The sequence below is a fragment of the Elephas maximus genome, chromosome 14 (genome assembly GCF_024166365.1).
Source record: "Elephas maximus indicus isolate mEleMax1 chromosome 14, mEleMax1 primary haplotype, whole genome shotgun sequence".
Taxonomy (NCBI): Eukaryota; Metazoa; Chordata; class Mammalia; order Proboscidea; family Elephantidae; genus Elephas; species Elephas maximus.
Genome location: NC_064832.1, coordinates 98,132,529 through 98,151,491, shown reverse-complemented (window position 1 = coordinate 98,151,491; position 18,963 = coordinate 98,132,529). Strand labels below are relative to the sequence as shown.

The following is an 18,963-nucleotide window of genomic DNA, read 5'->3' as shown; positions in this document are numbered from 1 at the left end:
ACTGCATGAAATTGGAGAAAAAATAAAAGTTTTAAATGTTCAAAGGGCGAGTCATTTGAAAAGGGAACAGTTCTTCAGTTGTGGTTCTTTTATAAGTGCTGTCTTTAGAAGTCTTGGGCTATAGCCTTGATCACATCAATGAAGTCACCAAAACCCTTTTTTTATTTAAGTATATGAAATACTTGACAAAGAATAAAGTCAAACACAAACCACAAAATAATTCATGCTAGTAACTTAATACACACAGCCTAAATTAAGAGAGACTGGGGGCCTGACTAGTACTTTACGTTACTTATACATTTTTGAATTTTTAGTGAGATTGAAAATGATTTATTAAATCTGCATTTGCTTAATCAGTGCATCAAATCTGAAAGTACTTAAATACCGAGACATTATTTTCTATGTTAAGTTTCTCATTTTAGAAAACATTTCCTATTGACAGATAAGGCATAGAAAAAAGTAAGTGACATCTGCTAAGCTTTACTTATGAAAACTTAAAGAATCCTATGGGATAACATCACTCAATTTTTCCTGGAGTACCTCTAATGGGGACTTCCTAAAAAAAAAAAAATCTGGAAATAATTAGAAACTATTAAGGTACCTAAAAAAGTTACTTGAAAACCAAATCTGCTATTCATCAAGGAACACAATAGAATCAGAATAATGTAATGGAAAATAATGTAGACATAGAGGATAATGTGAAGCGTCTCCACCGCATGTGATTGTAAAACAAAACCAACTAAAGGCTGGGAGTGAACACAGAATCAGGCCCTTGATAGATTTAAGAACCCCGTAGGAAACAATGTAACTGACATGATTAAGTGCTAATTTTGTCAAATACAATACCTGTTATTTACTTTACTTCAGTTAATTTCACTTCAAAATAATAGAAAACTATTTTTCTGAAGATGCTACTAACTGTAACATTAATACAAACTAAAAAGGAAAAAGAAGTTAATCCTTAAGTTTTTTTTTTTTTTTTTTTCTCTGTGTTATAAGATCTACATAGAAAAGAAAATTATTTGGACTACAGTAAAAAATGGTTATTGTAGAATAAATATACCATTCTCATAATGTTAACAGATTCTTAAAATCAAAAACAATATTCTGAATATAGAAGCACTTTTCAAACTTAAAATATGTTTTCCTCAGAGACCTAAAATTCCTCTGCGGGGGTGGACTTGATGGCGTACCCCTTGGAGTTTAAAAGGCTCCCATATGAACTGAATTATCCTTGACATGTACCTTCAGACATCTGTAATATGATCCCATGTAAATTCAGACCATATTTAGGACACAAACCATTGGCAATAGTAAGTTTATTCTGGAGCTGAATTAAGAAGGAAAGAGAAGCTGATGACCTTAATAATCTGTACTGAAATTCCCAAAATGAAAAGCACAAAAATAGAAGCATCTAATGTGCTGTAGTAAATGAAAAAAAACAAAAATGGTGGAAAAAATGTTGCATTTTCTTTGCCTTTTTCAAGGATTAGCTACCTAGTCTCTCTTCAATAACTTACCTAAATTTGGAAAAGGGAAAACAGATTTTAAGCTATTAAGTAAACTGGAAAATTCCGTTTGCATTGAAAACCAATTTCAACCAAGAATTAACTCAGAGTGTGGTAATCTTTGTTGCATTTACCACTGGGGGGGGGGGGAGCGGTATATATATAGAGAGAGAGAGAGAGAGCATCAAGACAGTTATCGGAGTTTCAACCATTTTAGGAGTACTGACACTGAGCAGCATAGTCACATGCAGCTACCAATACCTCTACAGAGGGCTGGCTGTAAAATAATACAAAAAGAAGACAACTCAGAAATCTGCTGCTTTAAAGATTCATCAGGCTGGTCTTCTGCCTTGCCACAAAGCAGCCTACAGAGCAGGGCTAATTCTACAGGGAACCGTTCCTGCATGGAAGAGATGCATTAAGGCCGGCAGGAAAGAACCCTGCTTGGAGAGTGCTTGCCTAAGCACTCTGAATCATTAACAGGCTTCTCTCTTTCAGAGGCCAGCTACTGCTGTGGTTGCCTCCTAATGGGTGACATGGCCTATGAATCACCTTGAATCTGAGCAGTAGAGAAAAATGGCAGATAGTGTTTTTACACAAGGTAAGCAACTGATGATCTACAAAGCTGGCTTTATAAACTGCAGCTTAATTTCACAGCAGACATTGTGAGTCCTCCCGCCCAATTCAATCTGATTAAAGGAGGATTACTCATTTGTTTCTTTAAACATATTTTATGGAAATCGATGTTTTAGTTTATAGAAAATAAAAAAAATGATTGGGGTTATTCTTTTGTAAACGTGTATTTTTAAGTCACTTTAATGACATACATTAATCAATTAACCCCTTAAATTTTTTAAACACACTGAATTATTTAAAAACTCAACTTAAAAATCAAACTGAGAGGCATATTTATAACATTGCTTCACTGGAACATTGCAAGAAAGTGCACTGCATAGAGAGCTTCAATTTCTCACTCTTCCTCTCAATCAATATCTGAGGCAAAGTTTCATCTCTAGGGCCCTTAATGGCAGGAATTCCTGGAGCCAGAAAATGAGTAATGTTAGACCTATGATTAGATGATGAGGCCATCAAGACACTAGACCCCAAAGCTACATTCCTCTCTACTCTCTGAGCTGCAGTGAAAGCCGGGGCTAAGGAAGAAGGAACTGTAGGGTATTTCTCTCCTTAAAAGCATTTTTTTTTTTTTTTAATTTTAGTGTGCAATATTGTGAGCCTACAAGGTCCACAGTAGATCTCTCAGAGTGTTTCTTGAACTCAGAACTTGAACATTAGATAAACCTTGCAGGGATGTCATTTTAACTTCTTCCTTTTTAATATTCTTCGTGGCTAAAAAGAGGGAAATGGACCCAATGACCTCCTTACGAATATATTCTTGAAGAAAGTAAGCCTGAAGACTGGAAACCAACAGGTAAGTTGTTTCATCTGTTTTTGCCGTTGCTTTAAAGGATCACTTGCATGCCTATCATCGCTTGAGACTCAGCTGTGGTTTTAGGCAGATCTCAGGTCAGCAACTAGAAAGGGTGTAGACGTGTTTTTATTTTTATTGCAGAAGCTGGGGACTCATTTACTGAGTACTCACTGCAGTCTTGCCGAAGCGCTTTTCTTCACTCTGCTCTTACGGGAACTTAGGATTTACATGACAGGCAGGATCACTAGGAGATTTGACAGAGTTGGGGAGGAGAGAACATTTCGTCCCCTGTTCTAGTTCTCAGAAAGGCTAATGCAAAGGCTTTTCATTCCTGGAATTGCTGAGGAGGATGAGTAGCACCCAACGATTACAATTCTATGTGTAATGCTGATTACTGAAGATAAACAGCATCAGGAGACTTTGAGAATCCACCTTGACATATACAAATTACATGTAAAAAAGGGAAAGCAGCAAGTGCCACATCACAGACCCACCGCTAACGAGCTGTACGGTACCCTTTGTTCGACTACTGAGTGATGAAAACTTACTTTTCATAAGCACTAACCTAACAGAGAAGAAGAAGCCATGTAACTCAAAATATAAACTCTGCTGTATCGTATTTAAAAGGTGGGCTACAAAGAGGGCTTCAAAAGATGTATAACAAAAGGACTACTCGTAGAGATAAAAAGGTGAAGAAAAGTGGAAGAACAGAAGAGTGACAGAGAAGGAGACACGAGAGCGGAAGTAGGGTAAGACTGTTTAAATATTAAACTATCTCAGTATAAGTTATTTTCTGCACCTACAGGATAGAAACGGGAGTTTCTGAAACACATAAACACATGTATAGGTACAGGCAGTCCCCGGGTTACAAATGAGATCCACTCCTGAGTGTGTCTTTTAAGTCGAATTTGTAGGTAAGTGGGAACAGGTGCACACGGTTCTTGTTTAGTCTGACTTTAGCGCAAGAAAAGGCTTGAAGCCTTTCCAGTGATTTAAAAGCTGGGCGTGCAGAAAGTGAGGTGATTGTGATGAAGAAATTGTTGCCAGTAGGGGCTGGTTCAGTGGTTTCCAAGTGAGGGCAAATTTACGTAGCATTAAAGGGCAAGTGTGAGATGTCCTCAAGGCAGACGTTTGTAACCCGGAGACTGCCTGTGTGCACGTGTGTTCTGTCATTAGCTACATTTTAAAATGCTCACATAGTTGAATAGAATCAAGCGAAGGGGGTGTCATACCTGAGAACAAAGCAGCATAACCAGCTCGACCACCGACGTGCTGGACTTCATACAAACAAGGCCTGCAACGAACAAACGTGAACACGCAGTGAGATTACAGCAATAGAAATTCACTTCCCAAGTCCATTGACGTGTACAGTTTCGACTTCCAAAAACTTTCTTTAAAATAGCACCCTGAAAATAAAATGAATGGGAAGATTCAAATATAATTCTACAGCTTTTAATTTAAAAATATTCTGATATTTAAGATGTGAAAAGTACAAAAAAATTGACAGCATGCCTGAGTTATTTCTTTGGTCAAACTATTTCTTATAAAATAAGGTATGGTTAAGGAGCCCTGGTGGCACAGTGGTTAAGTGCTTGGCTGTTAACCTAAAGGTCGGCGATTTGAACCCACCCTGCACCTCCATGGGAGAAAGATTTGGCAATCTGTTTCTGTAAAGATTCCGGCCTTGGAAACCCCATGGGGCAGCTGCACTCTGTCCTACCGTGTCACTAGGAGTCAGAGTCGACTTGATGGCAACGGGGTTTGGTTTGGGGGGTGGCTGTGAAACTCATGGGCTAGTTAGAGCTGATTTCATGCTAAGTGACATCTGTGAAGTAACTGTATTCTGGAGCAAAGAACAATAAATCTGTGCAGATCTGCCTAAATTCTCTATCAACAGGCAAAATTTGAGTGATTTATAAATAGGTGGTTCCCATAGATTGTCGGATGTTAAATCATTTTTAGAGACAATAAAAATGATTTCGTATACAGTTAACACTCGTTAAATAGTGTTGATACAACCTTCCATCGTTCGGCATCTGAACGACCTGGACAGGTGCCAGCAGAACGAGCTGGACGCACGTCCTGTGTGCCAAGCGCTGCGCTAAGTGCTTCTATGCACATGGTCTCATTTAATTCTCATCCCTCCAATTCTACAGCCAAGAAAGCATGAATTCTTCATCAGGATTGTTCCCAACTGCCAGATGACTGCTACGCGACATTTTATACAATAAGAAAGCAGATGATAATTAGCCATTTTGTAAAGTGCCAACGTGGAGGATATGTAACCAAAGGTCAGGAACCTGACCTCTGGATGAGAGAGCAGTATCATTTTGTTTGCTATTTAAAAAATATTTTTAAAGTTTTTCCCTGATTTTTAAATTAAAATAACTTATTGAATAGAACTGTTTTGAGGACAAATATAATCAGTAAAAGCGTCTGTACGGTAAGAAATGCCGTGGTCTTACATTAGTTGTTGCTAAATAGAAAGCTGAAGCAAAACCAGTTATTTTGTTTTCCTTAGGCGATTTCACTAAACAGTCTCAAACGCCTTCCAGACACTAGCATGTATATTTATTGTAGGTAGTGGATAAATACCCTTTTGTGCCCACTTTGCTAATGACCTGTCCTTATTGTACAGACAGCACGAACAGGCTGTAAAAGCCCACCAGCATCCCATCCTATCAGATCTGGGGGCAGACAGCTGACTAATGAAACAAGAGGCAGATGGGGCAGCTCATTTAGGGGACAACTGCTGTAATCGATCAGCAGTCCCTGTGCTCACGAGGTAGACAGTCAGGAAGATTAACGGGACATTTTTCACCTGTTGGCTACTCAACTATTTGAATCCTGAAAAAAGAAAAACTAAGCAAAAGGGCAAAGGGCTATGCAGCGGCAGATTATCCAATAGGCAAGGTAAGCACAGCGCTTACCTTGCTTACCAGATCATCTGTGGTGAGCAATTTCACATTTTTCACCACATCAAAGATTCTGGTTCTAGGTATGACTGGCATCTGTCTTTCTGCCAACCCCATAGCACCTTCCTACAGAATGAAAGGCTCTTTTCAAATTTACAATCCCTAACAGGAAACTCTGTGGGGCAGCTCTACTCTATCCTATAGGGTTGCTATGAGTTGGAATTGACTTGACAGCACTGGGGTTTTGGGTGGGAACAGGGAGAGATGACCCAGTAAGCAAGGTAAGCACAAGCTTACTTAGTAATCTGAAGCAAACAATTTCACATGAGTTTCACCATATCAAAGCGGTACGGTGAAGCCCATGTGAAATTGTTCACTACAGACGCTCTGTCTGGTAAGCACCGTGCTTACCTTTCCTATTGGATAATCCAGCCCTAGGCCTATGCATAGCAAAATGATTATAATTAATGTAGGTACTGCATATAATTCTATACTTCAGGCTATAAGGCTTTGATACAAAGAATGACTCATTGTACGCTCTGTGCATTAGGGTTACTTAACACGTGACAACTTGAAGTAAAAATTAGGAAAAAGATACAATTGCACTCACTTCTCACAGACTAATTTTTTAAATGAACTCCTAGAAAAACAAAACCCTATGGAACAAGAACATTGATAACAACATTGCATCATAAGAAAAATATAAACAAAGGCTTCATCAAAAGTACGCATTGCTCAAAAGGGTTGATATCATAGTGATAGGGGAGCAAAACTGCAATTTGAGAAGAGTACTCTCATTACTTTGGAAAATGCTACTGTGATTTCAACTTCACAGAACCTCACACCTTTACTAATGTATTTGCCTAGTTAGTTTTGAACAGAACAAGCCAATGGATTGTCCTCAAAAGTAAAACAAAGCAAAAAAACCGAAAAGACAACTAAGCTTGACAACGAGATCACAAAATGAAGCAATTTTGGAAGTCTTACTGATCTTCATAAGTTATATAAGCACTTTCATTAGAAGTATTTCTAAGTGTTAACACCTATATAACTAAAACAAATAGGTAAACTCCAATGTTTTAGTAGAGATACTGAGAAATGCCAGGCTTCTTTATGACACCTTATTCTTGCACACTTCCTAAATAAAACAGCACCTGTATTTGAGAAAATTTAAGATACAAGTAATAACCATGACTTTGTATAACTTTAATCATAAGCTTAAGAAAGTCAAATTTATCTAGTTATGCTATAAATAACTCTTAAGCTGTATATGTATAAGGCAAATATTTTACAAGTTCATGTCTCAAACAGGTTGAGTTTTATATTTTCGTGACTGGCAAGAAAGCAATAATCAGATTCAACCCATTTCACATTTCCTCACATGATCAAGTTTGTTGTTAGCATTCAGGAGCTGGCAGTGATAAATAAGATGTCAAATGCATCTTACGAAGCGCTCTATATTTTAATTTAAATCTAAGATTACTAACATTTATGTAAAGTTTTATCATTTATAAAGCACTATTACATACGCTATCTCACTGGAGTCCCTAGCAACTCTTTGAACTCCTGGTACTTATCTGATGGACGAGCTGAGGCGCTCATTTAGGACATGGAGTTAGGACCTGGGCAGCCCACACACGTTGGCCACAGAGCTACAGAAATAACTTGTCATTAAGAGACCGGTGACGTGGGAAAGTGGGAAGGCTGTGATGGCTAGTTCCAAGCTGGATGATTTTGACGCTTTCTTGGAGAAGGTGGCGTATGTTGGTCAGACATGAGGACAAAAAGCACTAGGTGAAGCAAAAAGCATAGGGAGAACAGGGAACAAAGAGAAGAGCTAAAAAGAGCTTTGAAGCTTGAGGGATGGATGCCTAGGGTACAGGGCATGTTTGAAAATGAGACATGAAGGCTAGGGAAAATTCGAATGTAGACAAAGATGGAAAGAAATAAAATTATAAATGTTTTTGAAAGTCAAGATGAAGAATTTATAGCAAGCTATAAAATGGGGAAGCAAGCCCAGTGACCCCACTCTTGTACCATGGTGGTTGTCTCCTTATCAGTTAGGAAGCAGCCCCCAGTATTGATGTCTGTTTGGGGTGATAGAAAAGTATTGGAAAAAGATGGAGATGGTTACACAACACAGTGAATGTAATTAATGTTGCTGAATTATACACTTAAAAATAGTCAAAATGGAAACTTTTATTACATAATTTTACCCACAATAAAAAAAAAGGGGGGGGATTAGCTCTCAAAGGAGATGTACATGTGGACCTCACCAACAAATATCTATTTAGGCCAGTTAACAGAACAATAACATCTGAAAAACAACAGAATAAACCCATTGCCGTGGAGTTGATTCTGACTCATACTGTTGAAAATACTCTGACCAGCAATGCCGACCCAGTACTGCATATCATACCAGCTCAGCAGCATAAAGTGAGCACCTGGGCTGGAGGCAACAGCTGAGGGGCTTCCAGGAAGGAGGCTCCTGTAAAAGGTGGTACGCCACAGTGAGGAAAAGCATCTAGCTAGAGCTTTGAGTGTATTATAAACCACCTTGTGGAAAGATGAAGTCCACTAAGTGCTTAACATCTTCTGAGTGGCTAAGACACAAGTCTTGGAGATTAATTAGGTGGTGACATTTGAGGTGGCCCAGGCGCAGGCGGCAAATGAAGAGTGGACATAGCTGAGCAAAGCATCATTCAAAAAAAAAACCCTGCCACTTCTCCGAGGTTCACACTTACTGAGAAGTGTGAGAAGACAGTTTCTATTTTCAGAACTTAACCTCTCCCCAATTGGAAAAACACAGTTATTCTTAATTTACAGGAAAAAAGTAACAACGTATTGTTTATAGCAACAGTGAGTTACATATATAAATTTCACGTGCATAACTTCAGGTAATTTTTAAAAGGATGTATAGCTGGTAACGCCTTTGGAATATTCTGTTCTATGTAGTTTTCCAATCCTATTATGAAGCATTCTAAGATGCAGTGTGTCACTGCAGAGCGGGCATCTTTTGTGATTTTATACAATGCATATGGCATCTCTATCAGTACAACAATTTCCTACATTTTCGCCATCCTTTTACTTTTTTCTCTGGAACATGCAATTTATTTTCCGATTCCATCACTGTGATGTCCCCCGTCTGTAAAACATTAATTTCAAAGTCACTATTTATGTCATCTTAATTTATGTAAGGTCAAAATCTTAAAAATCACCAAAGTGAGCAATTAGTATAACTTCCTAATTTAGAGTAACCAAAAAGAAAAAAAAAAGATAAAATTCAACATTAAACTTCCTTTAAAATAACAATATCGAGTTGAACTTTTATTATTATTGCTATCACAAACATTAACACAAAGAGCCCTGGTAGCATAGCAGTTAAGCACTTGGCTGCTAACCCAGGGGGCGGTAGTTCCAATCCAGTGGCTCCTTGAGAGAAAAGACCTGATGATCTGCTCCTCTGAAGATTAAAAACAGCCTGGAAAATTCTACAGGGCAGTTCTGCTCTGTCCTATAGGGTCACTGTGAGTTGAAATCAAATCAACACAACAAGAGTAACACCATTGATATGTATATAGGCTGTACGGGCTACTGCTCTGACTTTACATTTTAAGTTTTATCACTGTGTTCTTTCAGAGATTTTACTTTAATGTAAAACTGTGTTACAAATGGTATCAACTCTAACACCAACTTAAAGAAGCTAAAATAACACTAAGTTCATTTACTAAAAAAAAAAGCTTATTGTAATTAAACCATGACAGTCTATTTTTATATTCACATTATAAATTTTAACAGAAAAAAAAGAAAACTCTCAAAATAGTTAGAAGACAGTGAGAGTTCATTGCTTGCTTGCTTACTTTTAGTTTTCTAAAAACCAAATTATCACAAACTTACGGCATTCTTAATGTCTTTAGGATCAGAACAAAACTAAAGACTCTGGATACATCATGCGTATCAGGTACCAGTGAACTCTTTCTGTAAAGGGCCAGGTGGCAGATATGCAGGCTTTGTGGGCTGCATGGTTTCTGTCAAACACTCAGCACTGCCCCTGTAGTGCAAAAGCAGCCACGGCCAACCAGTTGCCACGGAGTCCATCCAGACACGGGACAACCCCATGTGCGTCAAAGTAGAACTGTGCTCCGTAGGGTTTTCAATGGCTTTTTTTCAGAAGTTGACTGCCAGGCCTTTCTTCCAAGGCACATATGGATGGACTCAAACTTCCAACATTTCTGTTAGCACCTGAGCGCTTAACCATTTGCATCACCCAAGGACTTCAAAGTAGCCAGAATATAAGCAAATGAATGGGCTTGGCTATCCCAATGTATGTGTGTGTGAGAAAGAGAGAGACATAGAGAGGCGTATGTATGTATGCACACATATACATCCACAGATTTTAAAAACTTTCAGGTGAAATTATTTTAGATAAAGGTCCATGACCTATTATGTTTAATTCCAAAATCCAAAAAGCTCTGAGTACTGAAAGCTTTCTTGTGTGACTGTGACAAACTCAGTGATCAGCAAAACCTCATCCGTATAATGTGATGCTGTTTATAGCCTTTATTCCACTTAGTGTGAACATCCACGTATAAGGTGCGGACTCCCCTGGAGATGCCACGTAACGTACATATATATACCTATTACTTTTCTTCCTTTCCTTAAATTCTAAAACATTTGAATTCCAAAACACACCTGGCTCTAAGGTTTTGAATAAGCAATCGTAGGCATTTTTATAATAATAAAATAAACAAACATGGCTTTAGTATTTTTAAAGTCAGAAACTAAAGATAGAACACAGGACTGTTGGTGTTAGGTGCCGTCAAGTCGGTTCCAACTCATAGCGACCCTACGCACAACACAAGGAAACACAGTCTGGTCCTGAGCCGTTCTAACAATTGTTGTTATGCTTCAGCTCACTGTTGCAGCCACTGTGTCAATCCACCTCGTTGAGGGTCTTCCTCTTTTCCGCTGACCCTGTACTCTGCCAAGCATTATGTCCTTCTCCAGGGACTGATCCCTCCTGACAACATGTCCAAAGTATGTAAGACGCAGTCTTGCCATCCTTGCTTCTAAGGAGCATTCTGGTTGTACTTCATCTAAGACAGATTTGTTCGTTCTTTTGGCAGTCCATGGTATATTCAGTATTCTTCGCCAACACCACAATTCAGAGGCGTCAACTCTTCTTTGGTCTTCCTTATTCATTGTCCAGCTTTCACATGCATATGATGTGACTGAAAATACCATGGCTTGGGCCAGGCGCACCTGAGTCTTCGGGGTGACATCTTTGCTCTTCAACACTTTAAAGAGGTCCTTTGCAGCAGATTTACCCAATGCAATGCGTCTTTTGATTTCTTGACTACTGCTTCCATGGCTGTTGATTGTGGACCCAAGTAAAATGAAATGCTTGACAACTTCGATCTTTTCTCCATTTATCATGATGTTGCTCATTGGTCCAGTTGTGAGGATTTTTGTTTTCTTTATGTTGAGGTGCAATCCATACTGAACACTGTAGTCTTTGATCTTCGTTAGTAAGTGCTTCAAGTCCTCTTCACTTTCAGCAAGCAAAGTTGTGTCATGTGCGTAAAGCAGATTGTTAATGAGTCTTCCTCCAGTTCTGATGCCCCATTCTTCATATAGTCCAGCTTCTCGTATTATTTGCTCAGTATACAGATTGAATAGGTAAGGTGAAAGAATACAACCCTGATGGGAACCTTTCCTGACTTTAAACCAATCAGTATCCCCTTGTTCTGTCTGAACAACTGCCTCTTGATCTATGTAAAGGTCCCTCATGAGCACAATTAAGTGTTCTGGAATTGCCATTCTTCGCAATGTTACCCATAATTTGTTATGATCCACACAGTCGAATGCCTTTGCATAGTCAATGAAACACAGGTAAACATTCTCCACGTGTCTGTCAGTTTGTCACACTGTGGAGGCTTGCATGTTGCTGTGATGCTGGAAGCTATGCCACCGGTATTCGGATACCAGCAGGGTCACCCATGAAGGACAGGTTTCAGCTGAGCTTCCAGACTAAGACAGACTAGGAAGAAGGACCCAGCAGTCTACTTCTGAAAAGCATTAGCCAGTGAAAACCTTATGAATAGCAGTGGAACACTGTCTGATATAGTGCTGGAAGATGAGCCCCCCAGGTTGGAAGGCAATCAAAAGATGACTGGGGAAGAGCTGCCTCTTCAAAGCAGAATCGACCTTAATGACGTGGATGGAGTAAAGCTTTCGGGACCTTCATTTGCTGATGTGACACCACTCAAAATGAAAAGAAACGGCTGCAAACATCCATTAATAATCAAAACCTGGAATGTACGAAGCATGAATCTAGGAAAATTGGAAATCATCAAAAATGAAATGGAACGCATAAATATCGATACCCTAGGCATTAGTGAGCTGAAAGGACTGGTATTGGCCATTTGGAATCAGACAATCATATAGTCTACTATGTTGGGAATGACAACTTGAAGAGGACTGGCGTTGGATTCATCGTCAAAAAGAACATTTCAAGATCTATCCTGAAGTACAATGCTGTCAGTGATAGGATAATATCCATAAGCCTACAAGGAAGACTAGTTAATACGACTATTATTCAAATTTATCCACCAACCGCTAGGGTCAAAGACGAAGAAATAGAAGATTTTTATCAGCTGCTGCAGTCTGAAATTGATTGAACATGCAGTCAAGATGCATTGATAATTACTGATGATTGGAACGTGAAATTTGGAAACAAAGAAGAAGGATCAGTAGTTGGAAAATATAGCCGTAGTGACAGAAACAATGCTGGAGACGGAATGACAGAATTTTTCAAGACCAATGACTTCTTCATTGCAAATACCTTCTTTCACCAACATAGGCAGTGACTATACACATGGACCTCGCCAGATGAAACACACAGAAATCAAATTGACTACATCTGTGGAAAGAGATGATGGAAAAGCTCAATATCATCAGTCAGAACAAGGCCAGGGGCCAACTGTGGAACAGGCCATCAATTGCTCGTATGCAAGCTCAAACTGAAACTGAAGAAAATCAGAACAAGTCCATGAGAGCCAAAATATGACTTTGAGTATATCCTACCTGAATTTAGAGACCATCTGAAGAATAGATTTGATGCACTGAACACTTGTGACCGAAGACCAGACGAGTTGTGGAATGACATCAAACACATCATCCATGAAGAAAGCAAGAGGTCATTGAAAAGACAGGAAAGAAAGAAAAGACCAAGACGGATGTCAGAGGAGACTCTGAAACTTGCTCTTGAACATCGAGCAGCTAAAGCAAAAGAACTGAAGTAAAAGAACTGAACAGAAGATTTCAAAGGTGGCTCGAGAAGACAAAGTAAACGTATTATAATGACATGTGCAAAGAGCTGGAGATGGAAAACCAAAAGGGAAGAACAAGCTCAGCGTTTCTCAAGCTGAAAGAACTGAAGAAAAAATTTAAGCTCGAGTTGCAATAGTGAAGGATTCCATGGGGAAAATATTAAATGACACAGGAAGCATCAAAAGAAGATGGAAGGAATACAAAGAGTCCTTATACCAAAAAGATTTAGTCGATGTTCAACGATTTCAAGAGGTGGCATATGATCAGAACAGATGGTACTGAGGAAAGAAGTCCAAGGTGCTCTGAAGGCATTGGCAAAAAACAAGGCTCCAGAAATTGATGGAATATCAATTGAGATGTTTCAACAAACAGATGAAACGCTGGAGGTGCTCACTTGTCTATGCCAAGAAATATGGAAGACAGCTTCCTGGCCAACTGATTGGAAGAGATACATATTTATGCCTATTCCCAAGAAAGGTGATCTAATCGAATGTGGAAATTATAGAACAATATCATTAATATCGTAGGCAAGTAAAATTTTGCTGAAGATCATTCAAAAGCGACTGCAGCAGTATATCCACAGGGAACTGCCGGAAATTCAGGCCAGTTTCAGAAGAGGACGTGGAACCAGGGATATCATTGCTGATGTCAGATGGATCCTGGCTGAAAGCAGAGACTACCAGAAGGATGTTTACCTGTATACAGGACTACCGTACATGAAATAGTATTTTGAAAGATTTCCAAATAAACTAATGTTATTAATTTTAATTGGCATTCCAAAGTAATTTGATATTGCACTTTTCCTTATGGAAACTCCATATGTTCAGAAAACTGAAAATGTATTTCCTTATAGGAATGGTTTGTTAAGTGCTTTTAAATTGTAAATCTAGAATGTTTACATTGCACAGAAACAAAGTTAACTATAACCTGTTACACAACACGCAAATAATCATTATGATTGATATCTTGAAATAAACTCTCTAAATAGATTTGTGTGTGTGTGTCATTGTACTCATACAGCCTAGATGTCTTATGTACTGTGGATATTTTTTCTTTTTTATAGTTTTGCTCTGCTTACAACTTTTTTTGCATAATGGCAGACCTAAAGCTCATAAGACTTTGCATATTTATTTCTTTAATGAATGATAGATTACAACAAACAACGACAGTCCACACGTAGTGGTGGCGCCTACATAGATATTTATTAGTGATCTCGTTGTGATAAACTGAGGTGAAGAGAATATTCTAACGGTATTATTATTAACACCTATTATTAAATGTGAAACAGTACCCTGAATTTACTCTTCAGTTAAGTATGTTTTAAAAACCACGTTTGTGCTACTGCATCAAAAATGTGGAAATATGCTGGCAAATTATTGATGTTCAAAGTCACTCTTTTCTTGTTTCTCTGTGATTTCCACTTCTGTTTGCATATTCAATTGAATTTTCCGTTTCCTTTACACGTACGAAAGAAGAGATTGTTGTTGTCATTGTCAGGTGACATCAGGTTGGTTCCAACTCATAGCGACCGTGTATCCAGGAGAACGAGACACTGCCTGGGCCTCTGCCATCTGCACAGTCGCTATGCTGCAGCCCACTGGTGCAGTGATTGTGTCAGTCCGTCTCCGTGAGGGTCCTCCTCTTTTTCTTTGACCCTCTATATACCGAGCATGATGTCTTTCTCCAGGGACTGGTCCCTCCTGATAACATGTCCAAAGTATGTGAAAGGAAATCTCCCCATCCTTACTTCTAAGGAGCATTCTAGTTGTTCTTCTTCCAAGACAGATTTGTTTGTTCTTCTGACAGTCCATGGTATATTCCATATTCTTCACCAACACCAAAAGTCAAAGGCTTCACTTCTTCCATCTTCCTTATTCACTGTCCAGCTTTCACATGCATATGAGGCGACTGAAAACGCCGGAGCTTGGGTCAGGGGCAGCTTAGTCCTTAAACTAACATCTTTGCTTTTCTACACTTTAAAGAGGTCTAGTGCAGCAGATTTGCCCAATGCAATGAGTCATTTGATTTCTTGACTGCTGCTTCCATGGGCGTTGATTGTGGATCCAAGTAAAATGAAATCCTTGACAACTTCAATCTTTTCTCCATTTATCATAATGTTGCTAATTGGTCCAGTTGTGAGGATTATTGTTTTCTTTATGTTGAGGTGTAATCCGTACTGAAGGTTGGGGTCTTTGATCTTCATCAGGAAGTGCTTCAAGTCCTCTTCACCTGCAGCAAGCAAGGGCGTGTCATCTGCATATTGCAGGTTGTTAATGAGCGTTCCTCCAATCCTGATGCCCTGTTTTTCTTCATATAGTCCAGTTACTCAGATTATTTGCTCAGTTTAGAGACTGAATAAATATGGTGAAAGGATACAACCTTGTCGCATACTTTCTTGACTTTAAACCACACAGTATCCCCTTGTTCTGTTTGAATGACTGCCTCTTGGTCTAAGTACAGGTTCTACATGAGCACAATTAAATGTTCTGGAATTCCAATTCTTTGCAATGTTATCGATAATTTGTTATGGTTCACATAGCTGACTGCCTTTGCATTGTCAATAAAACACAGGTAATCATCTTTATGGTAGTCTCTGCTTTTAGGCAAGATACATCTGACATCAGCAATGATATCCCTGGTTCTACATCCTCTTCTAAATTGGGCTTAAATTTCTGGCAGTTCCTACTTGATGTACTGCTGCAACTGTTTTGAATGATCTTCAGCAAAATTTGACTTGTGTGTGGTATTAATGATATTGTTCAACAATTTCCACATTCTGTTGGATCACTTTTCTTTGGAAATACAGGTGCAAATATGGTTTTCTTCTAGTAGGTTGGCTAGGTAGCTGTCTTCCAAATTTCTTGGCATAGGCGAGTGAGCACTTCCAGCTCTGCGTTCCTTTGCTGAAATATCTCAGTAAGAATTCTGCTAATTCCTGGAACCTTGATTTTCATCAATGCCTTCAGTGCAGCTTGGACTTCTTCCCTCAATACCATCAGTTCTTGATCAAATGTTACATCCTGAAATGGTTGAACATCTACCAATTATTTCTGGTACAGTGACTCTGTATATTCCTTCCATCTTCTTTTGATGCTTCCTGGGTCCTTTAATATTTTCCCTGTAGAATCCTTCAATGTTGCAACTCGAGGCTTTAATTTTTTCAATTCCTTCGGCTTGAGAAATGCCAGGTGTCTTCTTCCCTTTTGGCTTTCTATCTTCAGGTCTTTGCATATTTCATCACAATACTTTGTATTCTCGAGCTGCCCTTTGAAATCTTCTGTTCATCTTCTCTTCCTTCCACTTTTGCTACTCTACATTCAAGAGCAAGTTTCAGAGTCTCTTCTTTGATTTGGGTCTTTTCTTTCTTTCCTTTTTTTTATATGACCTCTTGCTTTCTTCATGTATGATGTCTTTGATGCCACTGCACAACTCGGCTGGTCTTCACTCACTAGTGTTCATTGTGTCAAATCTATTCTTGAGATGGTTTCTAAATTCAGGTGTGATATATTCAAGTTCATACTTTGGCTCTCGTGGACTTGTTCTAATTTTCTTCAGCTTCAACTTGCATATGAGCAATTGATGATCTCTTCCACAATTAGTCCCTGGTCTTGTTCTGACTGATGTAGTCGATTTGATTCCTGTGTATTCCATCTGGTAAGGTCAATGTGTATAGCTGCCATTTATGTTGTTGAAATAAGGTATTGGCAATGAAGAAGTCATTGGTCTTGTAAAATTCTATCATGCGCTCTCCAGGGTCATTTCTATCACTGAGGCCATATTTTCCAACTACCAATCCTTCTTCTTTGCTTCCAACTTTTGCATTCCAATCACCAGTAATTATCAATGCATCTTGATTGAAGGTTTGATCAATTTCCAATTTCAAACTAAAGAAGTTGGTAAAAATATTCAATTTATTCATCTTTGGTCTTAGTGGTTGGTACGTAAATTTGAATAATAGTTTTATTAACTGGTTTTCCTTGTAGGCATACGGATATTATCCTATCACTGACAGTCTTGTAATTCAGGATAGATCTTGAAATGTTCTTTTTGACAGTGAATGTGACACCATTCCTCTTCAGTGTGTCATTCCCATCATAATAGACCAGAAACCAAAACCCACTGCCATCGAGTCGATTCCAACTCATAGCGACCCTATAGGACAGAGTAAAACTGCCCCATAGAGTTTCTAAGGAGCGCCTGGCGGATTTGAACTGCTGACCTTTTGGTTAGCAGCCGTAGCACTTAACCACTACACCACCAGGGTTTCCATAATAGACTACATGATAGTCTTATTCAAAATGGTTGTTAACAGTCCATTCAGTTCACTAATGCCTAGGATATTAATTTTATGTGTTCCTCTATAACACGACAAACTGACAGATAGACGGTGGGTTGAAAAATCAGAAAATAATTACATATATTAAAATTGGCCTTATAAATCCAACCTGACACTCATATAATGAGTGATGTGAGGGTAACGATGGGAAACAGATAACTTCTCCAAATGTATCTTTTGAGAAATGTCCATTTCCTCATCTTAATCTTTCTCAGCTTTTGTTAGCAAGAACTCATTTTTGATAGTTTCTCGTGATCCAAGATCCACACAAGTTGGGGCAACTCTATCTAATTAAGGGACATCTGTAATGTAGAAGCCTGTGTCTGATACCTGAGGAGGGCAGGCTGGTGACTGATGGTCAAGGGTGACATGCCCTGGGCCTGACCTCACACCCTGAAACTGGAGAGCAAGGGACAACATAGGACAGCACAGACAGAGGCCAGGGGAAAGTCTGCCTGGTTTATAGGTCCTATTTAGTTTTGTTGGTGCTAAGAAGACAATTTAGGTGAATATTACTAACAATCTAAATGCTAGTAATAAACCAGTTAGTTCTGACATTCTCTCTGAATAATTTAACATTTGGGTTATTCTGAGCTCTCAGAACTAAGCAATTTATTATTAGCATTATAGAATTCTTTATCCCAGATACAGCTATTAATTAAGTGAAAGCAGCTCTCGACTGAAAATTAGGAGGCCCGATTTTAATGTAGGCTCTACAATTAAATAGCTCTGTAAACTTGAGCTAAGACATATACCTTTCTTGATACTAAATCTCTGCTTGTAAAGAGTAAATTAATGGTTTTTAAAACTTAAAAAAAATATTACAATTCATAGCAACAGATTTTACATCATGAACTGGTCTATATAACTGACACATTTCCTAAAACAGGCCTTGCCCTCACTATGTATGACACTGATGGATGTCATGCCACATGTAGTGCTATTAAAAACGCTGGTCAAGACCTGCCTTACTGATTTCACTGAACCATGAATTGTTTCCAAACCGTATTCTGAAGAACAATTTACTAGAGCTAGCCCACCTCCTGTTTTTATATGGCCCATGAGCTAAGAAACGTGTTTAGATTTTGAAATGGTTGAGAAAGAACAAAAATAATAACAAAAGAACATTACTTCATAACACTTAAAAGTTACATAATAATCATACTTCAGTGTTCATAAATAAAGTTTTATTGGAACATAGCTATGCTCATTCAGTTACATACTGTCTGTGGCTACCTTTGCGCAACAGTGGCAAAGTTTTGAAGTTACGACAGACTGTATGTCCCACTAAGGAGTAAAAGATCTACTTTTACCTTAAGTAAGTTGATCTTTGTCCTTGGTTCCGGAGAAATAAACCCATGGTGTACTACAGCTAACCCCCAAATTACGATGGGGTTCCATTCTGAGGACTCCATCCTAAGTCGGTTCTGACTTAAGTCAAAT

General features: G+C 38.6%; 1 protein-coding gene across 7 annotated transcripts in view; it reads right to left on the bottom strand.

Moving 5' to 3' along the window:
- NBEA (neurobeachin) overlaps positions 1–18,963 on the bottom strand; it is an 892,011-nt gene that overhangs the window by 459,481 nt on the left and 413,567 nt on the right. For all 7 annotated transcript variants that reach the window (XM_049853455.1, XM_049853457.1, XM_049853456.1 and 4 more), the window contains one exon: positions 4,170–4,231. In XM_049853455.1, the coding sequence (XP_049709412.1) occupies positions 4,170–4,231 (62 nt within the window). The remainder of the gene's footprint in view (positions 1–4,169; positions 4,232–18,963) is intronic.